Here is an 18187-nt window from a genome sequence, read left to right on the forward strand (position 1 = left end):
ATTATTATCCCACATACAAATTGAGGCTCTAAATAAGGTTTTATTTGTGGTTTTTATACGTGTTTATTTGTATTAATTAATTTGTATCTATTAATTATTTTTAATTATTTATTTTATGTCTTTTTTTTTTTTAATTCAGAGGCTCCTAATGTAATTACTGAAAATATAAAGAGTGCACATCTAAAAGCTTTTCTGGTCAAGTGTCTCCCTCTAGTGGTTGAAGCCCGAAACAACTGAGTGTGCAAACGCCACGGGCTCATGTTCATATTATTTTATATTATACTTATTATTTTTCGGTTTTTAAAAATTGTATCTTCTGAAGTACATCAGCGGTTACTACAAAAGAGACGCCTAAAAAGGTGTGATGTTGGAGAAAGTTAAACATCTTTTTTTCCCCTCATAGCGTTAACTGTGGTGCGTTCAAGGACAGTCGTGTAAAGTGGGTAATATTTACTTTTGACGAAGAACATCCATCCATTCATTTCTACCGCTTATTCCCTTCGGGGTCGCGGGGGGCGCTGGAGCCTATCTCAGCTACAATCGGGCGGAAGGCGGTGTACACCCTGGACAAGTCGCCACCTCATCGCAGACGAAGAACATTATAGGTCAAATTAATACATAAATAATGCAAAAGCTGAAGCAAAGTGTAGGGGTAAGTGGCATCGGGGACCCAAGCACATGATGGGCTGAGGCTTTTGTAAAGTTTGAAGTTGTTTCCTGTCATTTAAAGATGTAAGTTTTCAAAATAAATGTCGTTAATATTAACATAAGATACATCTTGCAGTGAAAGTTTCAAAATAAAGTGGCTTGAATCCCCTTATAAAAATACACAGATGTTATCAAAGCTGAGATTTAAAGGGGGACTGCACTTTCACAATCATTATGACGGATGTTTTTTAAAAAAACTTTAATGCATTCTAAATATTAAATAAACGTAAATAAAAGTCAGCTTACAGCAGAGCCAATTAGAGCGTCACTATTTCGCCCATAAAATCCAATAAATAACCAGTCAAAACCGGCAACAATACTCTATTTACAAACCCCAAAACCGGTGAAGTTGGCACGTTGTGTAAATTGTAAATAAAAACAGAATACAATGATTTGCAAATCCTTTTCAACTTATATTCAATTGAATAGACTGCAAAGACAAGATACTTAATGTTCCAACTGTAAAACGTTTTCTTTTTTTGCAAATATTAGCTCATTTGGAATTTGATGCCTGCAACATGTTTAAAAAAAGCTGGCACAAGTGGCAAAAAAGACTGAGAAAGTTGAGGAATGCTCAACTTAATTTTTTGCAAATAATCATTAACTTGGAATTTAATGGCAGCAACATATTGCAAAAAAAAAGTTGGCACAGGGGCATTTTTACCACTGTGTTACATGGCTTTTCCTTTTAACAACACTCAGTAAACATTTGGGAACTGAGGAGACCAATTTTTGAAGTGGAATTATTTCCCATTCTTGCTTGATGTACAGCTTAAATTGTTCAACAGTCCGGGGGTCTCTGTTGTGGTATTTTAGGCTTCATAATGCGCGCCCCTTCATAATGGACGCCCCTGCTTATTTCAGCAAGACAATGCCAAGCCACGTGTTACATCAGCGTGGCTTCATAGTAAAAGAGTGCGGGTACTAGACTGGCCTGCCTGTAGTCCAGACCTGTCTCCCATTGAAAATGTGTGGTGCATTATGAAGCCTAAAATACCACAACGGAGACCCCCGGACTGTTGAACAACTTAAGCTGTACATCAAGCAAGAATGGGAAAGAATTCCACCTGAGAAGCTTCAAAAATGTGTCTCCTCAGTTCCCAAACGTTTACTGAGTGTTGTTAAAAGGAAAGGCCATGTAACACAGTGGTGAACATGCCCTTTCCCAACTACTTTGGCACGTGTTGCAGCCATGAAATTCTAAGTTAATTATTATTTGCAGAAAAAAAATAAAGTTTATGAGTTTGAACATCAAATATGTTGTCTTTGTAGTGCATTCAATTGAATATGGGTTGAAAAGGATTTGCAAATCATTGTATTCCATTTATATTTACATCTAACACAATTTCCCCAACTCATATGGAAACAGGGTTTGTACTTATTTTAAGGTATTTTTGGGTTCATTGAGGTTAGCTAATTTTACTTGTTTTGGAAAGTCTTGACAAGCCAAATGTTCTTGTTCTATTGGCAGATCATTTTGCTAAATTCAAATAAAATACCCCTCATTTTTGTATTCTTCTTTCTTGTTTTTGAACACTGACTTTTTTGCAGTGCAAGGCGGGAGCTGAGAAGAAAAGGCGCCCCCGTGATGCAGGTACATTTGGCTTTTATTAACAACATGATAAAACAACACCCAGCATCGTGTGAGAGACGACGACCTCCAGTCACGAAGTGATTAAAAACACATTTTGTGTACAGTAACACCAGCATGACCAACACAACAGTAACAGAACGTTTTGAAGTTTGGCTGAGAAGAATGTAGTTGGTATCTTAAATAGATTTGTAGTGGAATGTAAACAATACACATACGTACACAACAAATTGAAAAAAAGGTATAGTAGTCCACTAAGAGCTATTATTATTATTATCCATTCATTCTTTTTATACAGCGTCGAGGCTGGAGCCTATCCCAGCTGCATTCGAGCGGAAAGTGGGCTACCCATACAACATTCACACTCAAGGGCCAATTTAGTGAATTTTCATTTTAAAAGTAGATAAACAACTTATACGACATTACATAATCACATATTTAAAAGATTTTTGGATGAATTTCAAGTTAAATGAGTGAGCGTAGAAAAGATGCCTTCACTTAACTTCACTTTTTTTTTCAGTAACCTTTACTCCGGATAAAACACTTTTAATATGACGATATTTAACAGGAAATACTTGAATTTCAAGCACTTTTTGAGTGTGGAGCAAAAAAGGGAAATTAGCGGCGTATTTATGCAGGTATTGTTAAAAATAAAGCTTTTTGTCTTAAAAAGTCCTGAGATGATTTAAATAAATGACTGTCAAAAAATGGCAGTTTTGCATAACAGAGTCTGTGCATAGAGGATGACCAAGTGCCTCGGTTCTTCCTTCTTTCACAAGCACCTAAATATCCACAGGATGACGTCATCATGATGTCATTCCTCCTCGTCGCAGATTACGCCGCTTAAAAAAAACCCAGACAATTACGATTCAACCCCCCCCCGCCGTCAAATGTTCTCGGCCACTCTTTCGGGAACCTCCCGGATGCTGTTCACGGGCCGCGCTCGGGCCGTGGGGCGTCTCCGGATGCTCCGCCCGGAAACGATGAGGTCGGCGTAGCCCCGGGAGTGGGAGAAGGCGTAGCCGGAGCGACGGGAACGGCCGCCGCGCTGGAAAGTCGAGGGCTTTTTCTTCGCCTCATTCTGCAATTCCAACTCGTACTTTTTCCTGTTTCTCTGGACCTGGGAGGAGGGAGCAAATATTGCAGTTCACCAGATCCACACTTGGACTAACGAGAACCTTTTAAAAGCCTGTTTTTAATGTGTGAATGCTTTCACACATATGGTTTTCTACACCAAAATTCATCTATTTCTTCCCCATTTTTCACCCGTTCCAACTTCAAACTGTTCAGCCTATTCGGGAATGGCGGGCTTTCCCTTGACAAATTCCAAAATTTCCCAGATTTCCCAGAATTCTCGGTTTTCAGGGACATTTTTCCCATTTAAAATGAATTGGCCATTTTTCAAACTGACCATTTCCACATTTTTCAACCGAACCATTCCACCTTCAACACATTCCACTATCCTGGGAATTCAAACTATAATTTTTCCAAGTTAAAAAAAAATTCAAGGATTTTCCAGAATTCCTGGTTTTCCAAAACCCTATTTCCACCCTTTTTTCAGGCGACTACTCCTTCCACATTTTTAAACGCATTTCAACCGTTCCATTGTAAAAACATTCCTCTTAATCAGGACATTAACAAAGTTGTTTTTTGAACTGGAAAAATTCCCGAAATTCCAGGAATTCCGTAATACCATTTCTCATTTCAACATGTTACTACTTCAACATTTCTCGACCTCTTTGCAAAATTCCAACACAAACCATTTCAACTCATTCAGACCATTCAAGCTTTTTTTAACATTTTCAAAAAAATTCCAGCTTTTCCCGAAATTCCCATTTTTTTCTGGAATTTCGGGAAAAACGATAATTTTTCTAGTTCCTAAACCAACTTGTTTTTTTGTCCTGACTAAGAAACATTTTTTGACAGTGGAACGGTTGAAATGGGATGAAAAAAGGAAAAGGAGTAGTCATACGAAAAAGGTTGAAAATAGGGTTAAAAAAAACCCCGGCAATTCCTGGAAATTTGTTGAACGTGAAAAAATTATATTTTGAATTGGGATTTCCCATAATTCCTTTTTTTTTTTTTTTTTTGCATTTTTCCCCAGTCAAAATTAATTGGCTATTTTTCAAACTTCCACAATCCCCACATTTTTCATCTAATTCAAACTGTTCCAACTTCAAAATATTCAGCCTGTTCTGGAATTGTGCTCTACTTCAACAATTCTAAAAAAAATTCCCGGATTCCCCATAATTCCTTTTTTTTTTTTTTTTTGCATTTTTCCCCATTTAAAATGAATTGTCCATTTTTCAAACTTCCACAATTCCCACATTTTTCAAACCATTCCACCTTCAACACATTCAACTCATATTGGAAATTGAAAATATAATGTTTTCACGTTCAACAAATTTCCAGGAATTTCCGAGGGGTTTTTTCAACCCTACTTTCAACCTTTTTCGTATGACTACTCCTTTTCCTTTTTTCATCCCATTTCAACCGTTCAACCGTTGAAATCAATGGGACATTTTTCCAAGTTACACAATTCCCACATTTGTCTACCTATTCTAACCATTCCACCTTCAACACATTCCACCATCCTGGAAATTTAAACTACCCTTTTTCCAAGTTAAAACACCTTCCACGGTTTTCCAGAATTCCTGGTTTTCCAAAGCCCTATTTCCACACTTTTTTCCGGCGACTATTCCTTCCACATTTTTAAACCCATTTCAACCGTTCCATCATCAAAACATTCCTCTTAATCAGGACAAATAACAAAGTTGTTTTTTAAACTGGAAAAATTCGTAATACCGTAATACCATTTCTCAATTCAACATGTTACTAATTCAATATTTCCTGACCGCTTTTCAAAATTCCAACACCAACCATTTCAACTCATTCAGACCATTCAAGTTTTTTTTAACATTTTCAAAAAAATTCCCGCTTTTCCCGAAATTCCCAATGAAATCAATGGGACATTCTTCCAAGTTCCACAATTCCCACATTTTTCATCTGATTCAAACTGTTCCAACTTCAAAATATTCAGCCTGTTCAGGAATTGTGTGCTCTACTTCAACAATAAAAAATAAAAATTCCCGGATTTCCCATAATTCCTTTTTTTTTGTGCATTTTTCCCCATTCAAAATTAATTTTCAAACTTCCACAATTCCCACATTTTTCAACTGATTTAAACCATTCCACCTTCAACACATTCAACTCATCTTGGACATATTTCTACTCTTTTTTCTGGTGACAACTCCTTCCACATTTTTCAACCCATTTCAACCGTTCCACCGTCAAAACATTCCTCTTAATTAGGACAAAAAACAAAGTTGTTTTTTGAAATGGAATAATTCCCGGTTTTCCCAAAACTCCAGGAATTCCCTCATACCATTTCTCAATTCAACATGTTACCACTACTTCAACATTTCTCGACCAATTTGAAAAATGTAAACACCAACCATTTCAACTCATTCAGACCATTCAAGTGTTTTACCGTTTTCAAAAAAATTCCCGCTTTTCCCGAAATTTCCAATTTTTTCTGAAATTCCCATTGAAATCAATAGAACATTCTTCAAAGTTCCACAATTCCCACATTTTTCATCTGATTTAAACAGATCCAACTTCAAAATATTCAGCCTGTTCAGGAATTGTGTGCTCTACTTCAACAATTATTTTTTAAAAAATTCTCGGATTTCCCATAATTCCATTTTTTTTTTCATTTTCCCCATTAAAAATGAATTTTTTTTCAAATGTACACAATTCCCACATTCTTCAACCGATTCAAACCATTCCACCTTCAACACATTCAACTCATCCTGGACATTCAAACTACCATTTTTTTCACATTTAACACATTTTCAGGAATTCCCGTTTTTTGGTAACCTATTTCCACCCATAAGTTCGACTACTCATTTCACATTTTTCAACCCATTTCAACCGTTCCACCGTCAAAACACTTCTCATATTCAGGACAAAAACCAAGTTGGTTAAGGACCTAGAAAAATTCCCGATTTTCCAGAAATTCCAGGAATTTCTAATTCAACATTTCTTTACCGATTTAAACAATTCCAACACCAACCATTTAAACTCATTCAGACCATTCAAATTTTTTACCATTTTCAAAAATATTCCAGGTTTTCCCGAAATTCCCAAATACCATTTACTACTTTAACATTTCTTGCCCGATTTAAACAATTCCAACACCAACCAATTCAGCTCATTTCGGACATTCATGCTACTAATCGTTTTCAAAAAATCCCGCTTTTCCCCAAATTCCCAAATTTCCAGGAAGTTCCCATTGAAATGAATGGGACATTTTTCTAAGTTGCACAATTCCCACATTTTTCAACCTTAACAAAAAAAGGTGAAATAACTGAAAACATGTTTTATATTCTACTTTCTTCAAAATAGCCACCCTTTGCTCTGATTACTTTTTCGCACAAATTCCCAAATTTCCAGGACGTTGCCATTAAAATGAATGGGGCATTTTTCTAAGTTGCACAATTCCCACATTTTTCAACCTTAACAAAAAAAGGTGAAATAACTGAAAACATGTTTTATATTCTACTTTCTTCAAAATAGCCACCCTTTGCTCTGATTACTTTTTCGCACAAATTCCCAAATTTCCAGGAAGTTCCCATTAAAATGAATGGGACATTTTTCTAAGTTGCACAATTCCCACATTTTTCAACCTTAACAAAAAATGGTGAAATAACTGAAAACATGTTTTATATTCTACTTTCTTCAAAATAGCCACCCTTTGCTCTGATTACTTCTTCGCACAAATTCCCAAATTTCCAGGACGTTCCAATTAAAATGAATGGGACATTTTTCTAAGTTGCACAATTCCCACATTTTTCAACCTTAACAAAAAAAGGTGAAATAACTGAAAACATGTTTTATATTCTACTTTCTTCAAAATAGCCACCCTTTGCTCTGATTACTTTTTCGCACAAATTCCCAAATTTCCAGGAAGTTCCCATTAAAATGAATGGGACATTTTTCTAAGTTGCACAATTCCCACATTTTTCAACCTTAACAAAAAAAGGTGAAATAACTGAAAACATGTTTTATATTCTACTTTCTTCAAAATAGCCACCCTTTGCTCTGATTACTTTTTCGCACACTCTTGGCATTCTCTCGATGACCTTCAAGAGGTAGTCACCTGAAATGGTTTTCACTTCACAGGTTCGCTTGAAGCTCATCGAGAGAATGCCAAGAGTGAGCAAAGCAGTAATCAGAGCAAAGGGTGGCTATTTTGAAGAAACTAGAATATAAAACATGTTTTCAGTTATTTCACCTTTTTTTGTTAAGTACATAACTCCACATGTGTTCATTTATAGTTTTGATGCCTTCAGTCATGAAAATAAAGAAAACCCATTGAATGAGAAGGTGTGTCCAAACTTGTGGCCTGTACTGTATGTCGAGGTCGACTTAATCAGGCACTTTTAAGAACTTAATAAGAACGCGACTTGATGAGTTGGTCCACATAGATGGATTATTGACATAAACGTGACTGACTTGAGCATGCTCTACTGTATTTGTCCAAATGACAAAAAAAAATAATTTGGAGGATATTCCTGACATAAGTCAACTTTGTAAATAAAAATTTTCTGCACAATTGTGATTTTTTTTTCTTTTTTCCAAAAGGCCTGGTAGCCTTGCTTCACCTTGTCTCCTATGGAGGGCCAGATGATTTTATGGAGGAACTGGATGCAGACCACAGGCAGCAGGCTAATGCCCACCGTCAGGATGATGGTTAACCACAAGTAAGGCTGGCGAAGTGCATTTGAGGCCGCTCCTGCAAGACAGACAACATGGACGTTAAAAAACAGCAGTGTTTCAAGTTTGGTGTGTTAATACATTCTTTATACTAAACCAAGGGCATGACTCACTGACCTGTGAAGGTGAAAAATTGGGGGAAAATGACGTGTATCCCCGCGCTGTGCAAGTCAAACATAATTCCAAAGTAGATGGCTATGCTTCCCAAAACAGCAAAACAGTTGACAAAGGTCCAGTAAGAGGTGTCCAGGGAGATCTAAAAGTGATTAGACATGACAACGTTGTAGCTTTTATCAAGTTACACTCCAATGGCTGACATCCTGGTAAACCTTTTGCTCTCAAATAAACATGGTATCACTAACTGGGAGACTTTGGTGGTCACTGCAGATAAAGGACGCCTTAAACCTTTTCCTCCACCAAATAATGTAAGTATGCAGGAGTCACCTATTTGCTATATTTTGTGCAAAAAATATGCTAAATCCAATGAATGCTACGCTACCTAAACAAAACATCAACGTCTTATCTTTGGGTTGTATCGGGTGTCAGCAACCCGCGGCTTTAGAGCCATATACGGCTCTTTAGCGGCGCCCTGGTGGCTCCATGGATCTTTTTCAAAAATGTATGGAAATGGTAAAAAAAATGGGGTGAAAAATATATTTTTTGTTGTAATATGATTTCTGTAGGAGGATAATCATGACACAAACCTTCCTGGTTGTTAGAACGCCCACTGTTTAATATGTTTGTGTTTATGCTTCACTGGTGAGAGTATTTGGTGAGCACCGTTTTGTCCTACTAATTTCAGCGGCCCTTGACCTCACCATTGTGTGGACTGTGACTCAAGTTTGTTTACATGTATAATTTTCTCCGCCACAGAAAGACGTGTTTTATGCCACTCCTTTTTTGTCTCATTTTGTCCATTAAACGTTTTATACTGTGCGTGAATGCACAAAGGTGAGCTTTGTTGATGCTATTGACTTGTTATGGAGTGATAATCAGGCATATTTGGTCACTGCATGACTGCAAGCTAATCGATGCTAACATGCTATTTAGGCTAGCTGTATATACATATTTCATCATTATGCCTCGTTTGTAGGTATATTTGAGCTCATTCAATTTCCTTTACTTATGTTGTTTGTGTATTTAATTTATATTTGCATGTTTCATGCCACATTATCTGTATGTAATATTGGCTGCATTTCTGATAGTTGTTAGTGTGCCATGTTGTTCCAGACCACAGCAAATGTTAGCCAGCTTGCAAAGACTGTAATAAATCCATTAGAAGAAGACAGCCTGCCGTTTCCTTTAACTTACACGCACTGCTATATCTTTGGTAATTCCACGACAGTCATTTCCAGGTGTTATCTCACCCTCTGAGAAGTTTTACTAATGTTTTCCAATGTTGTAAAAATGTGTAGAATAAATATTACATTTCAACATTTCTGTCAACGAAGATTCGCGTCAGCCTGCGACACAGTCATTTTGAGAGTAGGCTAATATAGCTAATTAGCTACTTACATCATGTGTTGCCTTCATTATAACACTTATATAAGTCTTCTAATATTTTGCGGCTCCAGACAGATGACCTTTTTGTATTTTTGTTCCAGTACGGCTCTTTCAACATTTTGGGTTGCCGACCCCTGGGTTATATGTTATATGTAGAATGAGAAGGTGTGTCCAAACGTTTGGCCTGTACTGTACATACTGTAATATTTCTTACAACCCAAACATGGTGTGAAAAACTCACCTGCAGATTGACGGTAAAAATCAGTGACGAGGCAGTGACCACAGCAAAAGACTGGTAGTCCGAGGGGGCTTCTCCATCTTGCCCCATGGTCTGCAGGAACGCTCCGTAAGGGATGAAGAAGATGATGAGGGAGACAAAGATGCCGTGGAACAAGCTGATGAAGAAGTTCCTGTAGTTGAACAGCGACCCCTGCTGGCCGGGCAGATAGAGCTTGGGGAACTTGAGGCTCAGTCGGTCATTAACATCCTGCGGAAAATGCAAATATAAGAAAGACTGGACATTTTTAAGATGCAACATTTGTTTGGGCCTGGACTTCTCCATGCGCTGAAATCAAAAACACAATGGGGCCATAATTGCAATTCAAATTTGACAATGTTACTACAAAAATGTTACATTTCACAGACATTAGGATCAGGCTTTTTAAACAGTGCCTGCGAATAATCTCATTTATCAGGTCATTGTATTCTCAGGGCATTAAATAGATCGCAACCGGACTCTTCGGATGGTCTTAGAGCACGGGTGTCGAACTCATTTGAGCTCAGGGGCCACATGGAGGAAAATCTGTGCACACGGGGGCCCGACTACTAAAATCATGACATTAAAACAAAAAAATAAAGCCAACTTCAGATTGTTTTCATTGTCTTACTTTGGTCAAAAATAGAACAAACACATTCTGAAAATATTACAATAAAAATACAGAAAAAAATACCGGCAGCGGTAAAGTTTAGATCCATGAAGGAAAGAAGAAAGTGAATGAATGTTTATAACTGAATGAATTTACATATGCATAAAAATGGGTTTTCTTTTGTATTATTTTTTTAATGAATTAAGAAACATTTATGACAACCTTTTTCCAAAGCACAATATAGAATGTGCGATATAACAGGATAATGCATACATTTATCATTTGTTTTCAAAACGGTTACAAAAAAGTGGGACCCCAAAAATGTACTGTGGCACCCCATTTATATGACTTGACGGAGTCCATGGGACCCCATTTTGAAAATTCCTAGCACCAACGCTGATGAAGTATAGGTGCGTGGAAAAATCACAGCAGGCGGCTGTGGCCTGCGGGCCGGTTCTAATACTAATCAAATATCATTCTAGGGGCCATAGATCATTCGGCCCGCGGGCCTTGACTTTGACACATAGGTCTTAGAGGACTCTCACCTATCAGTTCTTTCTTAAAGACTTGGATAGAACGGTTCTTGTCTGAGAGAAAGGTGCAGGATCCAAAGCATTTATCCTCTAAAAGTGTGCCATACCATTCTATCCTAGTCTGTGAGAATTAACTGAGGAAGCCGTCTTGGATGGGAGGCAAAACATCTTGTAAGACAATCTAAGCCTTCCAAGGTGGCCATTCGGAGACCCTTTGTCACATTAAGTTAAAGTATTCAAACAAAGCTTCATGGCTTATCTTTATTGCCTTTCAAGACTCATTGGTAATGATTGTTTCCACAATAAAGACAGAGGGGAAAAAAACAACCATCGACGTTTTCAGTTGCTTTGTTATGCAGGAGTTCCTTGCTTTTTTGGCTATTCAATGCTGCATTAGTCATTAAGATGTAGTTGACCGGGCCTCGGTCAGATATTCCACCCTTGAAGACATTTTATGAGTACTAAAGCGACATCTGGATCATTGTCGGGGGTGGAATTTATTTTCCTTCGAAAACGTTTTCTTTTGCAGACTTGAAAATGTCCCTTTTGCAAGAGGGAAAAACTTACCAAACCTAATTCTGGTTTAAAAGATTGAACTGGAAACTGAAGCCACCAAACTGTGTACCCGGAGAGCATTCAAAGGTCAAAATGTGTGCATGTTTATCTGTGTCAGGCCATAATAAGACCGCCCACAAAACATACTGAAGCGACTGTCAGAAAGCGACTTGAAGATGATCTGTAAAACAATCTATGCAACATGTGGACCAAAGAACCACCATTACATGTTATGTAGACCACAAGGAAGTGTTTTCCATTTAGAAAAAAATCATAATATGACTCCTTTAATGCGCTTTATAATCCGGTGCGCCATTTGTATGAAAATAAACCTGACTAGACCCACTCATCGCCAGTGCGCCGTATGGTCCAGAAAATACGGGTATGTGTTCTTGTCTCTTATAAGGATTGTGAATTATAGGCAAAAATCCAAAGAAAAGTGCAGTTCCCCTTTAAACTGTAGAACATATGCAGTTGTATGCAGTTAATTTTTCTGTTATTATTCAAAGAACAAATACATTTAGCCAGAAAGTGCTTTATCATTTCCAGTCCTTGGCAGGCCAGATAAAACGACGTGGCGAGCTACATAAAAAGATGATGGCGGGCCAGGCCTTGAGTTTGACTGTAATCTAGAGCAGTGGTTCTCAACCTTTCTTCAGTGATGTACCCCCTGTGAACATTTTTTTAATTCAAGTACCCCTTAATCAGAGCAAAGCATTTTTGGTTGAAAAAAAAGAGATAAACAAGTAAAATACAGCACTATGTCATCAGTTTCTGATTTATTAAATTGTATAACAGTGCAAAATATTGCTCATTTGTTGTGGTCTTTCTTGAACTATTTGGAAAAAAATATATAAAAATAACTAAAAACTTGTTGAAAAATAAACAAGTGATTCAATTATAAATAAAGATTTCTACACATAGAAGTAATCGTCAACTTAAAGTGCCCTCTTTGGGGATTGTAATAGAGATCCATCTGGATTCATGAACTTAATTCTAAACATTTCTTCACAAAAAAAGAAATCTTTAACATCAATATTTATGGAACATGTCCACAAAAAATCTAGCTGTCAACACTGAATATTGCATTGTCGCATTTCTTTTCACAGTTCTTTTTGACAGACATTTAAAAAAAATCTCACCTACCCCTTGGCATACCTTCAAGTACCCCCAGGGGTACGCGTACCCCCATTTGAGAACCACTGTTCAAGAGAATGGATAGCAACACACAATGCAAAGCAATGTATTTCCCAAAGAAGACAGAACCAAACTCTACTTATTACAGCAGACAAAGATACAAAAAGGTATGACATATGATGACCAGAACACAACACTATCCAACTAATTGGCCATTTGTCATGTGTTCTGTGTTTTCAGAAAGTTGATCAGCACCATACCGCAGTGGAAGAATGTAAAAAGGCTAATGCTAGACACAACGCAGCATGTTTGAGACAAAGAAGATCAAAGGAGAGCAACTTAATAAACACACCTTGAATGCACTCAGACATACCAGTTTGCTCTCACAATATTTACAAAGCTGACACACCCCACAGTGGAAAGTCAAGTAAGACATTCTGTTACAAAGTCCGAGGTAAACTCTACTGTCTGGTGGCTCCAGCAGGTAAACATGTGAAATAAATCTAAATAATTCCTGTATTAAAACAAACATCTGAGCACATCCAGGATCTGTGATGTCAATCGCTATGACAATGTTGTTTTTTCTTACCTGGTCAAGTAGTCCAACAAGAAGAACCGGTAAACTGCTGTAACAAAGATTATACAGCGTGATGAACCAGTCCTCGAAAGTCACCTACAAAGAGACGCATTGACGGATGACCAAACTTTAATGGCGTTTCATTGCCCTTTGAACAAGACAAGATACGGACCTGGGCTGAGTATCCGTTGAAGAAAGAGTACCAGAAATGAACCAAAGTGAAGGCAAAGTTCTTGAAGAAGAAGAACCGGAGGAACTTGCACATCCTAATGTAGGACCAGCGTCCGTGTACCAGCAGGAGGCGCTCCAGGTAGCGGAACTGAGCAAAGGCAAAGTCACTGGACATCACAGCCTGCATCCCCTCCTGACCACTGATACCAACACCAATGTCTGCGGCTGGAGGGACATGAAGAAAAAGTTGTTTTTATTAAGATATTGAGCCAAGAAAATATTGGCAGGCATACTTTTAATCATGTTGACATCGTTGGCGCCGTCTCCGATGGACAAGGTGACAGCCTTCTTGTATTTCTTGACCAGACTGACCACGTTAGCTTTCTGCTTGGGTGTGACACGGCAGCAGATCACTGCCTCACACTCACAGGCCATGTCCACAAAGTCAATCTGTCCAAAAAACGAGCATATTTCTTGTTTGGGATGATGTAATCCTCCACACAAAAGCATATGACAACATCTTATGTACCTGTCTTATTTCTTTCTCCCAGTCGTTCATAGGCTGTCCATCCTGAGGACTGCTGGGAGGCGGTCGCTTTCCCAGACGTCGAAGACGCAAACGGCGGCGCTTCTTTTTCTTTTCATACAAAATCTCGTTCTGACAAGATAGGAGACAAATAAGAATTGATGACAATTCAAAAAAAGGGTACCATCATAACCTATGAATAAATGTATCTTTAGCCTTAATAATTTGCTATAAATCCTTCGAAATCCCACCTGGGTAAATTAATGCCCGTTAAGCTTTTCAATCTGGCCCGCCGGACATTCCCAAATAATTTGTTTAGATCTTTAAGATCAAAACTGTACCTGCCATCATGATGTGCAGGGATGTTTTCAAATGGCCGTAAGTCTTAAACTATACAAAGTATTTCAATGGTTGGAATCTGCGCTTTTGCATGATATACTAATTACTATGGTAATCTAAGTCACAGCAGCTCAGACGAGGCGCCAAGCAGTGTGGGTGGGGAGTGTTTCCACAGAGTGTTTCCAGAGCCGGCCTGAAAATGCGGGTGTCAGGGACAGACGTGGAAGGAAATTTTTACAACAAAGTTCTAAAGCTTAGTGATATATCAGATATATCAGATTGTAGGTGGGGGTTTTTTCACCCTTTGCGTTCATAATTCGCTGTTTGTTGTATTTTTGTTACGTTTCGCTTGGTTGTAAAATATGTTGATCAAGAGGGGGTGTCACGTTCATATGTTGTCAATATTCAGTGTTTTATCGTTCATAGTTAATACTGTAAATCCCACATTCTTTATTTTCATGTACATTCTGGGTGTCTCATTCAGTAAAAATATTTGAAATTCCATTCCGTTTTTTAAGGCGGTCTGTCATAACGTTTTTAGACATTGTGAGTTTTTGTATTAGTGTTCCTAAAAATAGATATACCAGCACCCAGACACATTTTTTTCTCTAAATTTGGCCCCTCCGAGTCAAAATAATTGCCAAGGCCAGTTTTAAATAGTTGGTCTGTATTTACCCATCCTGCTAATATCCCATGGCTAGTTATAAAAAGGCAGACAAGCTCATTAATAATAATGGCGATAATAATAATAATCATTATTATTATAATCATCATTATTATTATGTGAATCATGACTGGCTTAACTATTAAGAGAACTGTTGTATTTCATTGATGTAAATTGTGTTACAAGATGAGAACAAGAAGTGAACACATGGGTTAGTAAATGCTCTGATTTGGAAAAGGGGTAGGATTAAATAAGCGTTGCTTTTTCCTACTTCTTTTCGAACATGTAAAGAGAAATGAGAATATGTAGATTATATGATGTACCATATTGTGTCTGTATACATGTTCGAAATAAACTTAAACCACAACACAACATAACAACATTGTTATTGTTAATTATCACTTATAATAATACTTATAATAACAATAATAATGATTGTATTAACATTATTAAAAATATTAAATGTAAATTATAATTATACTCCATTATAATCCATCATCCACTTTCTATGCCCACATTAAGGTCATCGTTATTATTTTAATTTATAATATTATCATTACTAACAGCATAATTACTCAAATATTTGCTATCATTATTATTACTATTTGTATTACTATTCTTATCATCATTATTATCACTGTACTATCGTTATCATCATTACCTTTGGGCCATTTTAAATTGTGTCAGTTATGGATGTCTGCATATTAACAATGGCCAATTAATAGATTAGGAGTGTCCAAAGGCACATTCCAGGATTTAAAGTTAATCAAGAAAACAAAGAACAATTTGACAAAAAAAGAAACAATTTAAAATTGATATTACACTTCATCACATATATAATATATAAAATACAAAAAACAAAACCAGTGAAGTTGGCACGTTGTGTAATTCGTAAATAAAAACAGAATACAATGATTTGCAAATCTTTTTCAACTTATATTCAATTGAATAGACTGCAAAGACAAGATACTTAATGTTCGAACTGAGAAACAAAATTTTTTTGGCAAATAATCATTAACTTAGAATTTAACGGCAGCAACACATTGCAAAAAAATTGGCACAGAGTCATTTTTACCACCGTGTCACATGGCCAGATGTGTAAGTTACCCATGCCTTGGACACTAATACACCCCCATACCATCACAGATGCTGGCTTTTGAACTTTGCGCCTATAACAATCCAGATGGTTCTTTTCCTCTTTGGTCCGGAGGACACGACGTCCACAGTTTCCAAAAAACAATTTGAAATATGGACTCGTCAGACCACAGAACACTTTTACACTTTGCATCAGTCCATCTTAAATTAACTCGGGCCCAGCGAAGCCGGCGGCGTTTCTGGGTGTTGTTGATAAATGACTTTCGCTTTGCATAATAGAGTTTTAACTTGCACTTACATATGTAGCAACAAACTATAGTTACTGACAGTGGTTTTCTCCAGTGTTCCTGAGCCCATGTGGTGATATCATTTACACACTGATGTCGCATTTTGATGCAGTACTGCCTGAGGGATCGAAGGTCAGTAATATCATCGCTTACGTGCAGTGATTTCTCCAGATTCTCTGAACCTTTTGATGATATTGCAGACCGTAGATGGTGAAATCCCTAAATTCCTTGCAATAGCTCGTTAAGAAATGTTTTTAAACTGTTCGACAATTTGCTCACGCATTTGTTCACAAAGTGGTGACCCTCGCCCCATCCTTGTTTGTGAATAACTGAGCATTTCATGGAAGCTGCTTTTATACTCAATCATGGCACCCACCAGTTCCCAATTAGCCTGTTCACCTGTAGGATGTTCCAAACAAGTGTTTGATGAGCATTCCTCAACTTCCTCAGTCTTTTTTGCCACTTGTGCCAGCTTTTTGAAACATGTTGTAGGCATGAAATTCCAAATGAGCTAATATGCAAAAAATAAAGTTTTCCAGTTCGAACGTTAACTATCTTGTCTTTGCAGAAAAGGATTTGCAAATCATTGTATTCTGTTTTTATTTACGATTTACACAACGTGCCAACTTCACTGGTTTTGTGTTTTGTACATATACAATATGATATACAACTGATTTCCTCCTTACCGTGGGGAACATTTAAATCCAAAAATAATGGAAGATCACTCATAAGTTAAACAAATCAATGGTGAATATGAATAATATCTCACCAGCCATCCTCCAGTGATGATGAGTGCGTTTTTGCCCGGCTCAGTGAAAAATGGTTCAGCAGGTCTCTTTCTGCCTCGACTCTGAATTGGAGGCTCGTTTCTCCTCTTTGCCTGACGGATGGACAGCTTCTCACTGAAGAAACAGCAAATAAATGCAGATTATTTTGAGACATTAGAAAATACACCAGGCCTGGGCAATTATTTTGACTCTGGGGTCAAATTTAGAGAAAAAAATGTGTCTGGGGGCCAGTCTATCTATTTTTAGAAACACTAATACAAAACCTCACAATAATGTCTGATTGAATGCTAAAAACGTTATGACAGACCACCTTAAAAAACGCAAAGGAATTTTATTTTTTTTTACTGAATGAGACACCCAGAATGTACATGAAAATAAAGAATGTAGGATTTACAATATTAACTATGAACGATAAAACACTGAATATTTACAACATATGAACGTTACACGCCCTCTCGATCGACATATTTTACAATCAAGCGAAACACAACAAAAATGCAACAAACAGCGAAATATGAACGCAAAGGGTAATTAGATTTTAGGCAAGGGGTACACCCTAGACTGGTCAACAGTCAAACACAGAGCACATATAAACAAACAAGCATTCACACTTATAGACAATTCAAAGCCGTAATAACCGAAGAAAGTCCGCATAAGCACGAGGAGAACACCTAAACTTCACAGAGAGACGTCTGAGCCAGATTTGATGCAGAACCTGCCGTCGGTGCAGCAGATGAGCTGACCACACTGCCACCGTCCAATCATGTACTGCATTTCCATTTTATACTGAGTACAGTTTTGCAAATGTTTCTGTAGGGACTATTACCGACATTTAGAAATTCAGGGGAGATTATTTCAATACAACTTACTTGACCTGCTCTCCAAAGTGGATGTGCATGTCTTCGGTCAGAAGGGAGCATGAGAATCCAATGTTTTCGGCAGTTTCTGGGAAAAAGAAAATCATTGGAAAAAAAAACACAAAATGTTCTCCCTGATGATTAATTTCAAACCTTCTCACTATTTAATCAAATCTGTAGTAAACCCCCACTAAAAACGAACCATTGTTTGT

At 37.4% G+C, this 18187-nt stretch overlaps 1 protein-coding gene across 1 annotated transcript in view; it reads right to left on the reverse strand.

The window, feature by feature from the left end:
* Nucleotides 1–2297: 2297 nt before the first annotated feature.
* Nucleotides 2298–18187, reverse strand: part of atp8b1 (ATPase phospholipid transporting 8B1) — a 72790-nt gene continuing 56900 nt past the window's right edge. The window contains exons 21-30 of the mRNA XM_062031638.1: nt 17988–18063; nt 17100–17232; nt 13949–14077; nt 13713–13869; nt 13421–13644; nt 13261–13344; nt 9822–10067; nt 8195–8333; nt 7966–8096; nt 2298–3419 (exon numbers count right to left, since the gene is read on the reverse strand). Of these exons, the coding sequence (XP_061887622.1) occupies nt 3186–3419; nt 7966–8096; nt 8195–8333; nt 9822–10067; nt 13261–13344; nt 13421–13644; nt 13713–13869; nt 13949–14077; nt 17100–17232; nt 17988–18063 (1553 nt within the window). The 3' untranslated portion in view covers nt 2298–3185. The remainder of the gene's footprint in view (nt 3420–7965; nt 8097–8194; nt 8334–9821; nt 10068–13260; nt 13345–13420; nt 13645–13712; nt 13870–13948; nt 14078–17099; nt 17233–17987; nt 18064–18187) is intronic.

This window comes from Entelurus aequoreus, linkage group LG21 (genome assembly GCF_033978785.1).
Source record: "Entelurus aequoreus isolate RoL-2023_Sb linkage group LG21, RoL_Eaeq_v1.1, whole genome shotgun sequence".
NCBI lineage: Eukaryota > Metazoa > Chordata > Actinopteri > Syngnathiformes > Syngnathidae > Entelurus > Entelurus aequoreus.